Here is a 19566-nt window from a genome sequence, read left to right on the forward strand (position 1 = left end):
AGACTGGCCACATCCAGCCTGGGTAGCCATGTTTCCCACTCTCCTTGGTTAAGGCACTTTTCTCAGAACATGTCATGGTCAGCCCTTTACTTCTTCCTTTTTTCCTGAAGCATCTTTCATTTCTCTCAAGGCTCATATCTTTGCAGTTCATAACCCTCCTTAGCTTTCTGGCTGTTCTCCTCCTTGATGGTTTTCATCTCCCTTAGCTTATGCTGGATTTCTGCTCTGTGCTGAACCTGACGGTGCTTACTGATCCATACTGTCTAATACTGTTGACCTGTGTCTTGAGAGTTAAGTGCTTACTATGTGCTAGCTGCTTTACATGTATGGACTCATTTAGTTCTTGATTGGTAGACATTATTATCCTTATTTTACAGATGAGGAAGCCATCTCAGAGAAGTTAAATAATTTTACCTAAAGTTATGAGTTCACTGATCCATGTTTGAACTCACTTCTGACTAACTCCAAACATTGTTCCTAAAGTCAGCTATATTTCCTAGCACTGAACACATAATAGGCAAGGTACTTAAATTTTGGCACCATTTTAGCTGATAATTGGCAAATTTGTATGTGTGAAAAAATATTTGTGGGTGGAAATCGGGCTTTATCAGTAATTAAAATGGTGGGAAAGCTATGCTGGTTATAATAGACCAAAGGAGAAATGGGGCAGGGGAAAAGGGGTAGATAGGTTAAAGTAGAACTAGTGATAGTCAGAGTTGCATATCTAGGTGTTCCTCACTTGTGTTTGTTTCTTATCATTTTGCACACTTTATTTCTGATCCTGAAAGTAGAGATTTAAAGGTTAGATTCTAACTTTTAAAACATTCTGATCTTGATTTGGTGGTGAGCCCACTCATTAAGAGGTAGCCTTCTGTCTCCCCTACTGCCTTTAACATCAACTTTTTAAAGTATGAATTATATACAATGTACTCATTTTAAGTGCACAGTCTAATGAGTTTTTTTATAGCTGTGTTACCACTACTCCAATATATAGGACATTTTTCATTACCCCCAAATGTTGCCTTGTTCTTCTTTGTAGTTTATCTCATTCCACTCCACCGCTGATCTGCTTTCTGTCTCTATAGATTATTTTGCCTTCTCTATAATTTCATATAATTAGAATCATACAGTATGTACCCTGTTGTTTCTAACTTTTTTTTTGCCTGTGGTACATATACACTACCTAAATCGGAATCCTGATATCTACCCTGGCTCTACCCTCCTTCAGCATTAAAGCACATGCCTTTCTGAATGTCTCCTCCCTTTGCAAGTTTTTAAATATACTGGTGGTGCAGATAACCCAGATTTATACCTGCTTGGAGCCATGTCTAACATGTTTTCTCTCATAGTCCTTTTTGTTCTTAGTGCAAGATTGGTGTAGATTTCTTTGGGGTGATTTTGTATCTCTAATATCTCAGCTTTGTTATGAATTAAGTAATCTAGTCATTTAAGATAAAGCTTAGATTATGAAAAGGTTAGCCAGTATTTTACGTACAGAATGGGAGAGATCAAAATCAGATAAAATCATGGGTTTTTGTTGTTTTTATATTTTTAGAAGATTTAAGAGTAATCTGCATACCCTTCTCTAACATTTTGCAAAATAGTTGTGTAGGTATTTTTCTGTTGTCAGGTACCTCACTGATTTTAGGATTTTGGTGATAGAGTTTAAGGTAACTACAGTACAGTTATTTATATATATTATCCATATTACCAACATAATATTTGAGCTCATTTTTAATAGAATTTTCAAATTATGATGAAAATAAACCTTCATTTAATGGGAATTTTGACCTGTGTGCAAAATTTTAGAACCAGTCATATTTGGAAAGTAAGGGACGGATATACCTGTAAACTCTAAGCAGGTGGTTTGATTGAGTTCCTGCCTATAAATGTTATATGATAATTAATTTTTATGCTTGCCTTCCAGACTTTAAGAGATGTCTCTTTCTCTTTTCCCTTCAGAGTCTCCACAGCCTGTTGGCTCACTTGGGCATGATGCTGACTTGAGACGGCAGCAGCAGGATACCTCTAACTCTAGCATTGCTGACATCCATAGGTTGTTTAATTGGCTATCAGAAACACTAGCAAATGCACGTCATTCTGATGCATCCCTGACAGACACAGTCAACAAGGCCTTAGGATTGAGCTCTGATGGTGCCTATGAAGAGATGAGGCAAAAGCATGAATATGAGTTGAACTCTACCCTGGATAAGAAAGAATATGAGCAGCCTACTGGTGTAAAAATGGAAAGTGCACATTTTAAGGATACTCAGAGCCCACTGCTAGAAGTTGATACATCATCTTTAAAGTATCCTCTTGCTGTTTCTACCAGTGAAGTAGGCACTGACCATAAACTACATTTGAAAGAAGTAAGCCTATATCTATTGGTTATCTTTGTTTGCTTTTGTGAATGTGTGTATGAAAGGGAGGATGTGGGGGGAATTCCCTGGTGGCCCAGTGGTTAGGACTCTGCGCTTCCATTGCAGGGGGCCACGGGTTTGATCCCTGGTCAGGGAACTAAGATCCCACATGCTGCATGGCACAGCCAAAAAATTTTTTTAAGAATTAAAAAAAAAAGGGTGAATGTGCTTGTTTTTCCTTTTCACAAAGAAATGATACACATTTCAGTAATGCTGTCTGTGCAGGATAGTATTTCTAAGTTATTCCTTGTTACACAGAGATAAACGCAGAAGTGTTTTCCTTCCTGCTCATAAGCTTTATGTGTAGTCTGAAATTTACCATTGTGTTAAAGTGAAGGCTGGACCATCTATTTGTCAGGAATGGCTTACTGGAGTTAATTCTCTATCATTTCATAATAAAATTGAGTCCTCAAAACACTGGCTTTCTGCTGGCAGTACCAGAACCCATAGGTGAGGCAGATGAGGTGACCAAAGTCAGTGTACCAGTTAGAAACAAGGTTAAATACTTTGTATTTCTCATGCAATGGAAAATGAGTGGCCTTTAGGATTACCTCTGAGGTAACCCTCAGCCATGCTTGACAGGGCATCCAGTTTATGATAGGTGCTTAGAGTACTGATATCTAGCTGAGAAGTAGCCTAATCTCCCCAGCTCCCCCCTTCCCAAGAAGTGGTTGCATCACTTGGGGAACTGTACCAGGATGGCACCATGTTCCTAAAAACTTGTTCCTAATTTACTTTCTTCCATTTTTCTCTTCCCTGTCTTTGAGTAAAAGTCATATGCATCATGGGACTTCCCTGGCTGTCCAGTGGTTAAGACTCTGCTTCCACTGCAGGGGGCACGGGTTCGATCCCTGATCAGGGAACTAAGATCCTGTATGCTACGTGGCTCAGCCAAAAGAAAAAAATTTTTTTCAAAGTCATATGCATGTCCCCAGGCTTCCTACATGTAGTTTTGGGATATTTATTTTATGGGGAGGATGAAGACAGGGATCTCAGTTGGAGGCATGTGTAAGGTAGGCACTAAGAAACTAACCTATATTGTTACCATTTCCTGACATATTTAAAACTCTAAATTGTGTTGATGGGGGCATGGACCAAACCCAGCCCACTGCCTATTTTTGTAACTAAAATTTGATTGGAACACAGTCATGCCCATTCATTTAGGTATTGCTTATGGCTGCTTTTGCATTTCAATGGCAGAGCTGAGTATCTGGCCTGCAAAGCCTAAAATATTGGGTGCTTTACTGAAAAAGTTAACCAACCTCTGCTGTAAATCAAACAATTACGTTTTGAGAGAAAAAATTATATTCTAGTTTGAGATTAGAGCATTATAACTTCACCATGTTGATTTTACTTGCTTGTAATGTTCAGGTTGAAGTTTGTAAATTTGCTGTGAAAAAATAGTTGTTTTTTCTTGACATTAAAATTAATTAAAAAGAAAGGTATTGAATCTGTACTCTAATTTTTAGGATCCAAATTTAATTAGCATGAGTAATTTTGAAGATTGCAGTTTGTGTCCCACTGTTCCCATTGAACATGGATTCCGTAGACAATCTAAGTCAAATAATGTTGAAGAGACTGAAATACATTGGAAACTGATTCCAATTACAGGTAAGAACAAGTATACTGGGACTTAGGTTTGCTTGGTTTTACTTAGGGACCAGTTTCCTGAAGGGTTTTGTCTTTTCTAGATTCCACTCTTGGGTCTTGCTTGGCTCTGACATCTTCGGTATCTTATTTTTGAGCAATGTGATATTCATCATTGAGTGTTGCTGTTCTTGGTCAGTATCTGCAAAAGAGCCTATTAAAAACAGAGGGATTTAAAATATCCTTACTCTCCCGATGGAGTTGAACATGCAACTTGCAAATGAAAATTGTTATCAGAAATTGGGTTTCTAATAAGGTGAGGTAGCTGCAGAGATGAAATGAGGGTCTTTGGGCAGCCAATTATATGCTGTCTTCTCAAATTATTAAACTTCACAAGCTGTCGTCTAAGAAGTGGTCATGTTAAGGTTCATCTGTTTGAAAGAAATTTGAGTTCTTAATATTGGAGAATTTGAGAGAAATTGGATCATTGTAGAGAATGGCCTGAAATGATTAAATGTAAATATCCCTAGAAAACTTATTGAACCATGAGGCAAGAATATAGTTTAGCAGATGTTGAAAGATCATTTTGCAGTATTCTAATTTCTCTGTACAAACACATACACACACATATGCAGATACTGTTAATATTCCAAGTTCTTATTCATCTTTGTTAGCTAAGCATTTGGGGAAATATTTCCAGGGCACATCTTTTCCATTCCTAGATCTTTATTTAACCTTTAAAAAGGAAAACAAACAGTTTTTGCTAGAAAGTCGACTGAAATACACTTTCTAGCTTGTGACCTAGAAGCTACTGAGACCTCCAAGGACTCTGCAAAGAATTTCTAAAACTTGATGAGTTTCCATGGGCTTCAGCACCATTCTCTACTTAGTACCTTATCAGAGAGGGCAAGAGGCCTAGAAGTGATCGTAGAGCGGCAGCTGGTACTCCTGACCTGGAGAAGTTGGCTTGAGTTGGAAAAACAGAATAGGGGAGTAGTCTGTACAAGGTGATTATCCTAACCTTCCTCATTTAGACACCTTCATAGCTGGTTTCAGAGCCATTTGAAGGCACAACATCTAGGTGTTGATATTCCATCATCACCTGAATGGAAAGGGAAGCAACTTCCCATTTCTTAATGACCCTTCAGGATTATTTTAGGCAGAAGAGGGAATACTTGAATTTGTTAGCATTTGGGGTTATCTGAAAGGTGCTTTAAAAGGTTGTCACCAGTACCTGAAGAGAGTCTACAAATCTAATGGATGCTTTCCCTCAGGAGGGAATGCAAGAAGCCCAGAAGACCAGCTGGGGAAACATGGTGAGAAACAAACACCAGGTGAGAAGGCTCTCTTTGCTTTTCCTCCCAATGTGCCCTTCTTCAGAATTGCTACTTGCAGTTCTGGTCCTCTATCTGGAGGGCATCAGTTTAAGTCTGTTAATTACAGAAAATTTGGACAATATCATATTTGTATTTAAATCATTAATTGATTTATATCAAATATTCTTATACAAAGAATGTATTCAAGGGAGTCACTGAATATTCATAGAGATTAAGTTTTTTTGACCTACAGTAGATTCTGTCTGATATGATGACTTGGGAAGACCAGAATATTTTTCTTAATCCATTTCTACAGGACATCTTACGAGAAGCAGCCTTCGAGTTTCTCTTAAATTTAAAAAATACGAGGAGGTGAGGCCATGTATCATTTAGGTACATTATTCCTAATCTTGAATTTTTTTGACTCAATTCTTCTTTTGCTAATTGTAAAGCTAATTTCTGCAGATAGTCTAAGAGATTAGGAAACTTTTGGATTCCAGAAACATTTATAGATATTACTGATTAGCTAGTTGTAGTAGGTGCCTAGAAGACAGTCTCTTTTGTCTAAACTCAAGTCAATTCAGCATCCCTGCAGATGGCCATAGGCAGATTCTTCTTGGTTGGAGTTTGGTCTGCGTCTTTTTTGTTTCCATTTCATTTTGTCTTACTCTTTCAGAAATCTTGTGGTGTTGTTTTTTTTAATTCAGAAGAAAAGCTAAATGACTAATTTTAGTAGATCTTTATGGTTATTCCTCTCTTTTGGGAATTAAGAAAAACTTTGAGTTAATAGTTTTCTTCAAGATGATCTTTCTCTCCTCCTAGGAAAAGACGATTGAAAAAAACAAAGCAGGAAGAACAGATATATTGATATGACATACAGGAAAGTGCATAAATCTTTAGTAGACAGCTTGATGAATTCTTACATATGTAAACACTTAGGTGACCACCACCCAAATGAAGATGTAGAACATTTTCAGTACCCCAGCAGGTCGTCTTCTGCATCCTCCCAGTCAGTATTCTTCCTGCCCCAAACCGTAACCACTAATCTGACTTCTTTTGCTATACATTAGTTTTTACCTACTCTTGAATTTAAGATAGATGGAACCTACTACATATGTCCTCTTTTGGTTTTGGCTCTTTCACACAACAATATGTCTAAGATTCATGTAAGTTTTGTTTCTATCAGTGATTCTTTCTCATTGGGAGAATCAGGTATCTTGTTTATGCTTCATAATGCTCCATCAGCATCTGCAGTCTTTATTTGGCATACCATCTTCATATTTTGTGGTTAAAAGTATAAAAATCCAAGTGATGCTACTTTTTGAGAACTCGCCACTCCCCTTGCATTTAAAAGTCAAAGTACCACAATGCCTGAATGATAGTTAGTAGAAAACATGTATTGTTATAGATATTGATATATGTTTCTTTTAAATCATTTATTGAAGACATTTTAAAAATAATAAAGTTGTCTATCTTAATAATAAAAATTATATGGGGGAAATCTGTACAAAGTAAAATTAGATGGTGATCATTTGCATTTTCAAAAGGGATTTGGTTTAGAGTTTTTTAATATGGAAAATTTCCCATGTTGATTTAAGTTATATTTCAGCTTAAAAATATTTCCTTTATCTGTAGCCCTTCAGGAATAAGCTTACTGGGAGACTTTTCTGGTGGTCCAGTGGTTAAGACTCCACACTTCCACTGCAGGGGGCACGGGTTCGATCCCTGGTTGGGGAACTAAGATCCCGCATGCCTCATGGTGCAGTTACTTAAAAAAAAATTTTTTTTAGAAAAAAAAATTTAGGAATAACTTTATTGGTCTCAACTATAGCTGAGATATTTGGGAGAATGTATTCAAGTATTTTTAATAACAAACCACTCAGAAGTTTTAAAATTACACGTGGTCCTTCCCAACTCATTTGTTTTACAAGATGCAAGTAAGACATTTTATCTGAATAAATCAGATATTTGACATGGTACATAATTCAAGAAATACAAAACTACTTCAAAAAATAAGTCTTCCACCCCTAGGCCGGACACTTAGTTTCACCCCATTGATCAACCTCTGTTACAGATTTTATTTTTTTCGTGGTGGTGTTTTTTTTTTTGGCCACGCTGCACAACTTGCAGGATCTTAGTTCCCCGACCAGGGATTGAACTTGAGCTCCAGCAGTAAGAGCGCCAAGTCCCAACCACTGGACCGCCAGGGAGTTCCCTGTTACAGATTTCTTATGTACTCATGCTGACATTTCACATGTGCACTAAACCCCATGTTGCAGATTTACGAAGGGCATTCAGTATTCCTGAATTATTTTATGGAAGTTGAATTTTCTGGTTTATCAATTTTATACAGTTGTAATTCTTACCCTGGTACATTGGATATTTTGCTCCCCTTCTCTTCTTTGACCTACAGACCTACTGTATGGTCTTACCATGCTGACAGGTGCCTTTGCAGTACTTAATGGGTGCAGTGGTTCATGGTAACCGCTGGGGTTGGTAGCAAAATGTTATAACCTAAATGCTGCTTAGGCTGTTTAAACCTTTGGAAAAGTGTGAGTGTAGGGAAAATCAAAACTGAATTTTTTGTAGAGAGGGGTTACACTGCTATACCTGGGTGCAGACTTGAATAGGGAGTTCACTATACCTTAAAAGTACTATAGTTTTGAAAACTATACCTATGTGTGGACTTTCTGATCTAGAGGTAACATTTTATATACTACAACAGCAATTTGTTAGGGAATGTTGGCTAAGATTTAAGAAAAATTAGTACTTTTTTAAAGGATAAAATTGTATAATATGAACTTGTAGGGAAAAATAATGAAAAGTTTGTTTTTTTGTGAAATAAAGTATTACTATAAATTGCTGTTAAATGTATTTTCCCCATGTTTTTTAAAAAGGGATTTAGGGTTCCTGTTTTGAAATGTAGTTTCAAGAACATATGTGTTTGAATTTAGGATTTGTGAGTGAAAAAAAGTACGTTCTTATGGATTGAGCTAGTTGTCAAGGATCACGGGTTATCGTACTTTCATTAGCATCAGCTAGCTTGATGATGTCTTCATCTCATATGGGGTAAATAGCTATTATGATTTCTCTTGGAATGATTTCCAAACAAAATAAAAATACTGAACAAAAGTGCTATCAAAAGTATTACTGTTAATGCAGCTATGAAATTGTGTTCTCTTCCTATATGACGGAGACTTTCTTTTCCTGATAAATTGAAGTCCCTAACATTGTAGCAAATCCACTAAGCAACCCCATGTGTAAGAGCAAATCTGAAAACAGATAAAATTAATTATCCTAGATCCTGAAGGCAACTCTTAACTTGATGACTTATTCCCACAGCATTTCAGCTTGGCATTCTTTCAGTTGCCTTACACTCAAAATTTTCCTATTAAGGGGGTATTACCTTAGTGGACATTACTTGGCAAAGAATATAGGGGTTGAGCAAGCTGTTGAAACTGACTATTCTGCTTAAAGCATGTCTGTTAAAGTCAGATCTGCAGAAAGGTAGGGAAGCAGAAATAAACAAGTGACTTAATTTGTATTGATGTTAAATTGGCCCTTGTTTGAATACTTCAAAAGGAATCAAAGAAAGTAACATTCAGACTTGCCACTCTAGCTACTGAAATACAAAGACCAGCCATAAATAAGTAGGGCACATAGGAAATAGGTTCACACCATTATCTGAGGTTTTTATTCTACCTTCCAATGCATAGTTTGTTCTAAATATATACTTGACCTGGCATTTTTCTTCTTTGTTAGTTTGTATTTTCAGATGTTATTATTTTGGATTGCTTTTGTAATAATAAACTCTTCCCATATAGGTATGAAATCACCAGAAGAACAACTGGTGTGTCTGCCACCACAGGAGGCCTTTCCTAACGACCCCCGGGTAATAAGTAGACAGAGAAGTTCTGATTATCAGTTTCCATCCTCTCCATTTACAGACACACTAAAGGGCACCACTGAGGATGACGTGTTGACAGGTCAGGTGGTGACAGTGGAGGAGCAGTGTGTGCCAGCAGCAGAACCGCCTGCAATGAGTGAAACCACAGAAAGGACAGTGTTAGGAGAGTACAGTCTCTTTTCTAGGAAGATAGAAGAGATTCTGAAGCAGAAGAATGTTTCATATGTCAGCAGAATTTCCACACCTACCTTTTCAACACAAGAGAAGATGAAACGGCTTTCTGAGTTCATATATTCTAAGACTTCCAAAGCTGCTGTACAGGAGTTTGTAGATGGCTTGCATGAGAAACTAAATACTGTTATCAAAGCATCAGCCAAGGGTGGGAATTTGCCAGCAGTCAGTCCTAATGATTCTGGTACTAAGATAGCATTGAGCCCTCTGGGAAGGCATGTCATACCAGTTTCCTCAAGCGACTTCAACAATAAACACCTCCTTGAGCCACTTGGTAGTGATCCTCTGAAAGACACCAACTCTAATGAGCAGCCTTCCTCTTCGGCTTCGGGTTTAACTGAAGCAGAAGTGAACCAGCCACACCATGCCACAGAGCCAGTGGTGACTTCTGATCATACTGCCCGGGAACCAGTAGAAAAAGAAACAAAATCGCCCAGTGATGTAAACATTTCTGCCCAACCAGCTCTTTCAAACTTTATAAGCCAGTTAGAACCTGAAGTATTTAACAGTTTGGTTAAAATCATGAAAGATGTCCAGAAAAATACTGTGAAATTTTATATTCATGAAGAAGAGGAGAGTGTGCTCTGTAAAGAAATAAAGGTAACTAAATGAGAAGGTAATTGTAATGCTGTCTAAACTTCTCTTGTTGGGTCTGAGCTCTATAAAATGGATTTTTGTTTTTAGGTGTTGACCATATTATTTTCATAATTTGATGCAGAGTGGAATAAAAGACTAGTAAGTTTCAACTGAATTTCAACTGGTGATCTAAATGTCTTAGAATTTTTAATCTTGTTTTGCATAGTGTCATTTTAAAGACCAGTTGTATACATATTGCAGATACCTTTAAATTGTTGATTTAAAGATTTTCAATGTTTCTTACTGGGTTTTTAACAAAGGGGAGGGAAAGATGCAGAGAAATGAAGTTGTCAGTGTTTACCTCAGGGGGTTTTATCAATCAGGTAGAAAAATAAAACTGTCCAGGATGACCTAATGATGATATCTTTTGGCATTTCTTGATGCCCTGGTCATGCCAGGTTTCCCAATAGCCCTTATTATCAAAAAACATGGTGATCCTGAAACACTTCCCCAGTCATGAAAGATTCCTCCTTGCAAGGTATGTGTTTTGTACTGAAGCTATGGAGTAGACTGGCGTTTCAGGCATTTGGTTTAAAAAAATACACACAGAGAGAGAGGTATGTAAAATCTGTAACAATAGATATGTAATTTATAACACATGGGACAATTAGTGGTTTAATGTTGCCAATTAGTATTCACTAAACTGTATAGCATTTTAATTCCTTAAGGGAATGCCTTGGTTTTGTTTTGTTTTGTGGTTTTTTTTTTGCGGTATGCAGGCTTCTCACTGTTGTGGCCTCTCCCGTTGCGGAGCACAGGCTCCGGACGTGCAGGGCCAGCGGCCATGGCTCACGGGCCTAGCCGCTCCGCGGCATGTGGGATCTTCCCGGACCGGGGCAGAAACCCGCGTCCCCTGCATCGGCAGGCGGACTCTCTCAACCACTGCGCCACCAGGGAAGCCCGGGAATGCCCTAGTTTTTAAAATAAATGCCTGCTCCTATTTATGGAATTTACTTACCATGATAAGTTTCTGCTTTTTTAGTTAGAGGAAGCAGAGGGGACTATAAATAAGTGGCGTATAGCCAGAGTGGCCCAGAAACTCCATGCTTTGACATGTCCTCAGCCTTTTGTCAGTTTGAGGATCTCTTTGACGTCAGCATGTTTCATGTGATGTGTTGATGAGAATGTGAAGAGCATGGAAATGGGGGCAACAGAGTGCTCAGTGTGCTGCCTTTACCAATTCCCTGTAGTTTCTTGGGAAGATGAAACCAGACTTACCAGGAATTTTTTGGTTGCATTTTTGCCCTGTATGATTGAACATTGAGCTTCTCAACATTCTTCCACCCCCAGCAACATGTTTCCAGCTCTTTGGGGCATAGCTACATGGTGGTGTAGGGCTAGATGAGAGAGTGGGTTGGGCACAGTTCCCAGTGTGCTCACCATTACTCCATCTCCTCCCATTGCATTTTAGACACTTGTGGGAAATGTGTTTACTTACGAATGGTGCTTTTAATCCATTCTGGCTTAGAATAAATCATATTTCTGCTATTTATTTTATGTAGAAGAAGAAAAGGATGCTGTGTGTTTTATAAATATGATAGGAAATCAGATCAGCACTTTTAATTCTTTTATTCAATATCCATTGGAAATTTTCTAGCAGAAATGTTGCAGTATAGTACAGGACTTTATGAATAAAATTTTAAACTTCCTAAATATTTCTGGAGTCAAATTGATTTGTTACTTTATGAGTTAAAGTGTCTTATTTAACACAAACTTGCATTTAAAATTTCTTAATGTAAAAAGACCAAAAATTACAAGCAGGCCTATCAGACAATAATTTACTTTTTCATAACCTGATTGTAAACTGCTCTGAGATTTGCCCAGAGGCTTTAGAAGTTAGAGCAAAATCAAACACTGTAGAAGATGCTTCTTTAGGGCTACATAGAAGTATCCTCTTTGGGTGTGACACTTGTAGACAGCTCTTGAAAGACTGATTGTGAGGCAACCTTGGTTTAGATTTATGGTTATCTAACCAGCGTGCCAACCTTGAGAAAATTAATCTGCTCCTGTATCTGTGAAATGAGGAATGTGACCTTCAGAATCCTGCAGTTTGCTTCAGAGTTCAGGATTCCCCCAGCAAGCAAAGAGAATTCTGCTGGGACTGGCTCTCTTGTGTCCTTTGAAAGGTAGTACCGTGTCAGCAGCATGGAAGGATGTGTTAGATGGGAGAGTGTTTTGTTTGAAGATGTAAACTTGACAGGCATGGCTAATTAATATGTAAGTAACGTTGTACATACTGAAGCTCTGTATGAATGATCCTGGGGCTGTTGTGAGTTAAAGGAACTACAGTAGTCATAAAAGTGCTTTTTAACTCTGAAGGAGTATACCGGTAACACTGCTGCAGAGAATCAAGGGCCTGCTTCAAAAGGAAAGGAAAATGGGAGTGAGAGAGTGGTTAATGACTGAGCTCTGGATTGCCCAGAATAAGTAATAAGAGTTAAGAACCTGGGCTAATCCATTGCTTTTCTGGTTCTGTTACCCCAAGCTAGCATTTACTTGGCTTTGACTGCATAGTGTCGTAACATTGTGATTGTGACCAGTTAAGGTCTGAGCTTCAGAGTCTTCTCTAAGAGTGGACTTGATCTCTGAGGTCCCTAGTGTAAGGGCATCATTATTAGTGGTCTAGTAGTAGTTAAACTTAACTACTTTATCTTGCATTTCTCGTGTTAAATGGATGTTTGCAAAAAAGCTTTTAAATGTTGATTTAGTTTTTTTTCTTTAACAGGAATATCTTATCAAATTAGGCAATACAGAGTGTCATCCAGAACAGTTTTTGGAAAGAAGATCAAAATTAGATAAACTATTGATTATTATTCAAAATGAAGACATTGCAGGTTTCATTCACAAGGTAGACTATTAAGCTGAATTCTTTGCTTATTTTGGTTGTAAAAAATCCCTACTATCTTTGAGACTAAAGCTGTTTGTTTTTAAAATATCCTCATAAGCTTTAAAGGAGATAAAACTTTGAGGTTGGGAGGTTTAGGACTTGAGACCTAAACTACCCTCTGTGAATCAGCTCATGAGATTCATATTTATACCTCTACAAAATTTTAAATTGTGGCATATCACAGATCTTACCTATCGCTTAAATGGTCAAGACTAAGAATACTGACTCCTTGAATGCCATTGGGTCTGCTGACTCTCTTTATATTGTTATCACCTTTATTTGTATGTCCTAGGTAAAACCTGTCTGTACCCCCTCTTTGCTGAAGCAGTCCCCCTTTCCCTTGGGTTTGGAGGTACCCCGTCTAGTCTTAGGAGACTGTCTCAAGTCCTACTGCTCTTTGAAGTCTTTCCTGACTGTTTCAGTCCGTAGGCTGCTGCCTCATTTGAATTCGGACTGTACTCACAGGGCCAGGCAAGTTAGCATTTGTCATTCTGTGTTTCCAGGTCTCTTGTTAAGTGCCTCTTCCTTAGAGAGTTCTGTTCAAGGTAGATGCCCAGTACATAAATGTTGGTTTGTATATTTAGAAATAATGTTGGAAATATTGTTTTTGTGCTTGACTTTGCAGAGACAACATACTAATATAGGTGAGCCATAGTACATCTAATGTAGGTTACTTCACACTTGAGTCTGTCTGTCCTTATTTCTATTTTTATTTTGGTATTTAAATAGGTACCTGGCTTGGTGACTTTAAAGAAGCTTCCTTGTGTTAGTTTTGCTGGTGTTGATAGTTTGGATGATGTTAAAAATCATACATACAATGAGTTATTTGTATCTGGAGGTTTTATCGTTTCTGATGAATCCATTCTAAATCCAGAAGTAATCACAATTGGTAAGATTTATTTATTCTTTTAAGCATGTAACTTATCTCTTTTCTAGGTTTTTCTCATTAGTGACTCACTCATACTTTAATGCATTGTCCATTCTGCCAGTTGCAGATAACTAGTACATTTCCATCATTTTTTGAGCTTTTATTATCTCAGATTTCTTTCCCATTCTTTTACTCTTTACGAATAATTTCCTCTTAAGTCTGGTATAAAGCAGGGCTCTCTGTACCTACTTCCCTTGGATTACTTTTGGGTTGTCATTGTTATCAACATGTTTTTTTGTGTGTAGATGTTATGTTCTTAGATCTCAAAGAGGATGTATAGATCTGTCTCCCTTAGAGGAGAAAAAAGAGAAAGAAAATACTACATAGGAAAGTAGGTGTTCTACATGATATCAACAAACACTTCTTCCTTAATTCAGTTGTGGAGTGGGTGACTTGTTTATTGAATTTAAAATGAACTTCATTATCTCTAACAGAGAACCTTAAAAATTTTTTGACATTCCTCGAAGAACTTAGTACTCCAGAAGGAAAATGGCAATGGAAAGTCCACTGTAAATTTCAGAAAAAACTAAAGGAACTGGGCAGGTAAGGTTTGAAAAATAACTATATATTGGTTGTTGATTTTAACATTGTTTTCACAGAATTTTGCTATTTTTTATGTTTGTAAATTATAGATGCTGCTCAGTTTTCACAGATGTCTTTTGCCGGCCGTAAGGGAATGTAGATGCTGAATTATTCTAGCCTGTTTGAAAATGATATTGTTTATGTAGAGGTTTGTTGAAGTTCTAGTTATGTACAGAGATAAAATTGGCTTAAACTTTACCACTTGGGTTTAGAATAATAATCAAAACGGGATAATCAGCATTCTTTATTTTTTTATGGAACTGTACATGCCAAGTAGATGAGGCCCTCTCCTAATTGTTAATCTAATAATATTACACATATGAGACAAGGATTAATCTTGACATGATAAAGGGATCTATGATTAGGACATTCATTTATGTAATAAGTGATTTCTAACATGCCCAGAAGTCACTTCTCAAAACGTGATTCTTGGAGCACTAGTCCCTTGAGAGGCTCTGCAAATGACTGTTGTAATCAGATGAGTTTGGGATACTATATCCTACTACTAGAGTCCATATAATGTACTTATTTACACATTTGAAGATCTGAGAAACTTTGTAGTTAAGGATCCTGTTTTACATTTTGTCAGTCAGCATTTCTGAAACCTAGACCACAAAACATTTTTTTCTTCTAATACCTATTGATATTCCATTGGACACACTTAGGGAAATTCAGGCTTTAGTAATTTTAAATTATTTAACTTTTTATTTCATTTTTTAAAAACTTGTTTTATCTTCAAATCATGTGAAGTAAGCATTGGGGAAGTCTTATTTTTATATAACAGATAGCAATACTGAGGCCCGGAGGTATAACTTGTACAAATTAGTACCGTCATCTTCCTGACAATAGCCCGTAATTTCTACCACATGTTGCCTTTACCACATGTTGCCTTGCATCTGGAAGTATAGAAATAGCTCAGAGCCATGTTATTTTTTGAAGGAAAGATTTATATTTTTTTGTCCTTTTACACCCTTCATTATAGTTCTAAATTAGTGAAGCTGAAGAGAAGTGTAATTTATTTAGTAAGTAATAAGTTGAGATTTTTGTCTGAACTGAATAGCTGGCCCTCAGGCTTTGTACCGAGAGAAAGCCCCTGGAGTTACCAGTGGATTGCACAATTCCTGCTTTCCCTCTACTAAGAAGCACCTGTACATCAGGCAGTGAGCTAAGCAGTGCAGTTGTCGTTAGTTGCCTCAATTGAGAAATTATGGCTTTAATTTCAAGTGAAAACGTCCATACTAAATTTTAGAAATGCAGATACAGATACTGAACTACTTAATTTCACAGATTGAATGCTAAAGCTCTGAGTCTCTTGACCCTTCTGAATGTCTATCAGAAGAAACATCTGGTTGAAATTTTGTCATACCACAACTGTGATTCACAAACTCGAAATGCTCCAGAATTGGATTGCCTTATCAGACTTCAGGCTCAAAACATACAGCAACGACACATAGTCTTTTTAACAGGTAACGAGAGTGCTCTTAAGCTTTCTACTGTGAATACAGGAATGTGTATGAAAGGATTTTGTGGGGCTGTGTTGGGTGTTTCTGAAAATGTGGAGGAAAGGATTTTGGAGGGCTGGACGCAGGCATTATCATTTTATATTTGCAAGTGTTTTATACCCAACTTTTTTTTTTTTTCAATTTAGAAAAGAGTATCAAGATGCTTTCCAGTTATACCGATAATGGAATAGTGGTTGCGACTGCTGAAGACTTTATGCAAAACTTTAAAAATCTTGTGGGCTATCACAACTCAATCACAGAAGAAAACCTTCCTTTGCTTGGTGCTAATGAGAATCTTGAGTCGCAGTCAGGTAACTTTTCAGTAGTTTTCATTTTCTTTAAGGCAGACAGAAAAAGAATGGTTTTGCTTTGATTTCATATAATGAAATGCTAATTTTGAAACTGCTCACCTCAGTGTAAACTCAGCTTCAGGGGAAGTGTTTCAAGGCATTTATCATTCTTTTACTTAGCATACACAAAATCTGCTCATTTATTATACTATAGTCAGTATAAGCTGTTTGAGTTAATGTAGACTGCATACTATAGAGTAGGCATTTTCTTTTTGAGGGTATGTAAGCTTTATTGGCTTCTGTTGTGAATTAAAGCAGTTTAATTACAAGGTAGTAGAGATATCCATAGCTTTAGAGTCTTTTGTGAGATGGCCTTTGCTTTGGTTCCAGGTTTTATGTAAAATGAAAGATGTACTTTTGTTTTTGAGGAAAGGCAGAGATGTTCGAACATTTGATACAGCTAACCAGTTTAGTAGTAATCCAGTGAAGCTAGATGTCAGAATTTTTATTTTATATTTGTCTTGTCGAATACTGAATTACCGTATAACTTTAGATGCTGTTTTGACATTAACCCCTTTGGAGCTGGGAGTTGGGATTTCCCAACATTAAACGTGAACACATTTCGCAGAAGCTTTTAGCATCGGATTATCTGGACATTCACACCTAGTGTGAGTGTTGTGACTAAGTGAACTTGTGGCAGAAGACCAAGCTTTAAGGGATTGTGGACTTGCAGACCCTGACGCATTATATTGTGTGAGTAGTGTATAATTTTAAAACTTAAACAAATTGTGTATTTCAATAGAGGAGGACTTTTTGTTTTTTAAATGTAGCTCTTTTAGAAAACGATGAAAAGGACGAAGAGGATATGTCTCTGGATTCAGGGGATGAAATCTCAAAAATAGAAGTATGCAGCAATTTTCATTCAGAAATGTTGGAGAAAGAGACCAAAGGATCACGTGGAACAGATCAAAAAAAGAATATTCAAATTGAGTTGCAATCGTCTCTTGACTTGCAAAAAAGTTTATTAGAAGAGAAGACTTATGAAATTGATTCTGAAGAGAGAGCTTCTATTGATATAGTATGCTCTGAAGGAGAGAACAGTAATTCAGCTGAACAGGATTCATATAGCAACTTTCAGGTTTATCACAGTCAATTAAATATGTCCCATCAGTTTAGTCATTTTAATGTTCTCACTCATCAGACATTTTTGGGGACACCATATGCCCTTTCATCAAGTCATTCTGAAGAAAGTGAAAATTACTTTTTATCTGCTTATACTCAAAACTTGGATAGAGAGAAATCTCCATTAAGTTGGTGGAAAAGTGATACTTCCAGGCCGTTTTCAAAAGAGAAATAATTACAGTAACTTTTTTTTTTTTTAAGTAGGTTGTTACGGACTTTTTCTGTTTCTTAAAAGTGAATTCACAATTTATATTTCATTCTCTAAACAAAAGGTTTCTTTTCCTTTCGCAAATGTTTTTTTTCCTCTTATTTAAATCATGATGGCCTGTAACAGTTGAAGCATCTGAAAATTGAAATAAATATATATTTTTAACATATTGTACTTGAATTATCTCATATTGGCACTTTTAAGTTTTACACTTATGTCATCTGTACTTTGGCTTCAAATTGAAGCTTGTTTTATATGTAAAACTAGATAGTTGCAAAAGGATAGTGAACAATGGCTTTACATTTTTTCCCCTCCTCTAATGTCAATGATCCCAGCTACTTTTGCTGAAATGATATATCAACTGATGCATTTGCTACTTTTGCTGAAATATCAACTAATGCATTTATTTTAAACTTTTTGTATAGTGCTTTTACACAGGTATAAGCCAGTGATGTTAATATTTACACGATTTTGGCTCAATACCTCAAGATTTATTGAACAAAGCCATTTCATTTAGATGATAAAACTATGTACCATATGGGACTTAGGACTTAACACCAGGCAGCATTATTTTTTATTTTTAGACAACCATGTAAAATCACCTGTTGCTAAAATTTTGGTCAACCTTTGAGAATATTTGATAATTACAATTTTCAGTGCTTGTGTGGTCCTTAAACAAAAACCTATCTTATCTTTTGAAATATGAAACTGAATTTGGTTATTAAAGGCATTAAACAATTTGAAATAAACTTTGCTGTAGATTTTAAAATTGTTAGAAAAATGTAAGTATATTTTTCAGGTGGTAAGCACTTAAGTGCTATATACTAAAGCTAACTTTTTAAATTCACAGATAAAAGTACATGGTGAAGATAAATTTTAAATCCACATGTATTGCTAATAACTGCCTCTCCATTACTAATACAAACTTGTAAATGTTTTTGAAAACTGTAGTTTCTACAATAAAAGAAGTCATTAAAAAAAGGACTTAAAAAAATTTCCATGTAAGCCTAAACTGAATCTGGGCTATTTTAGTAAAAGTAAGTATGTCAGACCTTCCTTTGGCACCTCCAAAGAACTTTGAGTTCTACTCTTTAAAATCTTTTTATAGAGCAAAATATCTAAGTGATATTTTAATAAGCTACATGTTAAAAAGTGTGGAAGAACACTGTAAACTCCAGACTGTGTTAAGGTAAGTAGATCAATACCTCAACACCCACATTGTGATGAGCAGAAAAAAAATTTTTTTTTTTTTTACTACTTTTTTACAAGTGTCTTGTTTTATTGTTTTTTAAAAAATATATATACACACATACTTTACTACATAATGTACAAGTTTTAAATAAGCATTTTAAAAAGAAATCTAGGCTATTTGATAAATACAGTTAAGCAACAACCAATCTCACATTTCATAATTTGGAAGACAAATCAAATGTAAAGGATTTGATTTTCTACATTTAAAACGAAGAACTAAAATTCTCTTCTTGATTTGCAGCTAAAGGCATGAGATTAGTTTCCAACTCTCTTTGCTTCTGGAGAAGGCCCTGAAATCGTATTGATATGTTAGTACGGTGTGCAGCAGATGGGCAAATTATTCCTATTTTACCTTTCTCTCTTGTTAATACAGAACTATATTTACTTTGAAAACACGTATTACGCTCAGTTACTTTGTCATGTTCAACTCAAGAATTTGCAATTTTTACACCAGACTTTCTCACTTGGATACTGTGCAGCTATCACACATTTGTAAGATTATATTTTTAGCCATACAACCAATAGAAATGACCTTTCTTAAAACCATGTCTCCTAACTGTGGGGCTGAACACCACCTCTTTCCTTTTCCCTAAATGCTCTTAAAATGGTCATAAGTCTCCCTTTAACCATCCAGTGTTT

At 36.4% G+C, this 19566-nt stretch overlaps 2 protein-coding genes across 17 annotated transcripts in view; one reads left to right on the plus strand and one right to left on the minus strand.

Annotated features, from left to right (window-relative positions):
• The window catches only part of TASOR (transcription activation suppressor), a 49250-nt gene extending 31402 nt beyond the window's left edge, over positions 1-17848 (plus strand). The window contains exons 15-24 of one of the 7 annotated variants that reach the window (XM_004267933.4): positions 1963-2369; positions 3890-4031; positions 5282-5341; positions 9148-10061; positions 12823-12945; positions 13714-13873; positions 14347-14455; positions 15782-15960; positions 16143-16307; positions 16840-17848. In XM_004267933.4, the coding sequence (XP_004267981.1) occupies positions 1963-2369; positions 3890-4031; positions 5282-5341; positions 9148-10061; positions 12823-12945; positions 13714-13873; positions 14347-14455; positions 15782-15960; positions 16143-16307; positions 16840-16895 (2315 nt within the window). In that variant the 3' untranslated portion in view covers positions 16896-17848. The remainder of the gene's footprint in view (positions 1-1962; positions 2370-3889; positions 4032-5281; positions 5342-9147; positions 10062-12822; positions 12946-13713; positions 13874-14346; positions 14456-15781; positions 15961-16142; positions 16308-16839) is intronic. The other 6 variants (XM_033424625.2, XM_004267934.3, XM_012532387.3 and 3 more) reach the window with 6 other exon arrangements.
• Positions 17605-19566, minus strand: part of CCDC66 (coiled-coil domain containing 66) — a 54839-nt gene continuing 52877 nt past the window's right edge. For 9 of the 10 annotated variants that reach the window (XM_004267932.3, XM_049715284.1, XM_033424630.2 and 6 more), the window contains one exon: positions 18910-19217. In XM_004267932.3, the coding sequence (XP_004267980.2) occupies positions 19131-19217 (87 nt within the window). In that variant the 3' untranslated portion in view covers positions 18910-19130. Of the gene's footprint in view, positions 17812-18909; positions 19218-19566 lie in introns of those variants that run through there. The other variant, XM_049715285.1, reaches the window with a different exon arrangement.

Source organism: Orcinus orca, chromosome 10 (assembly GCF_937001465.1).
Source record: "Orcinus orca chromosome 10, mOrcOrc1.1, whole genome shotgun sequence".
NCBI lineage: Eukaryota > Metazoa > Chordata > Mammalia > Artiodactyla > Delphinidae > Orcinus > Orcinus orca.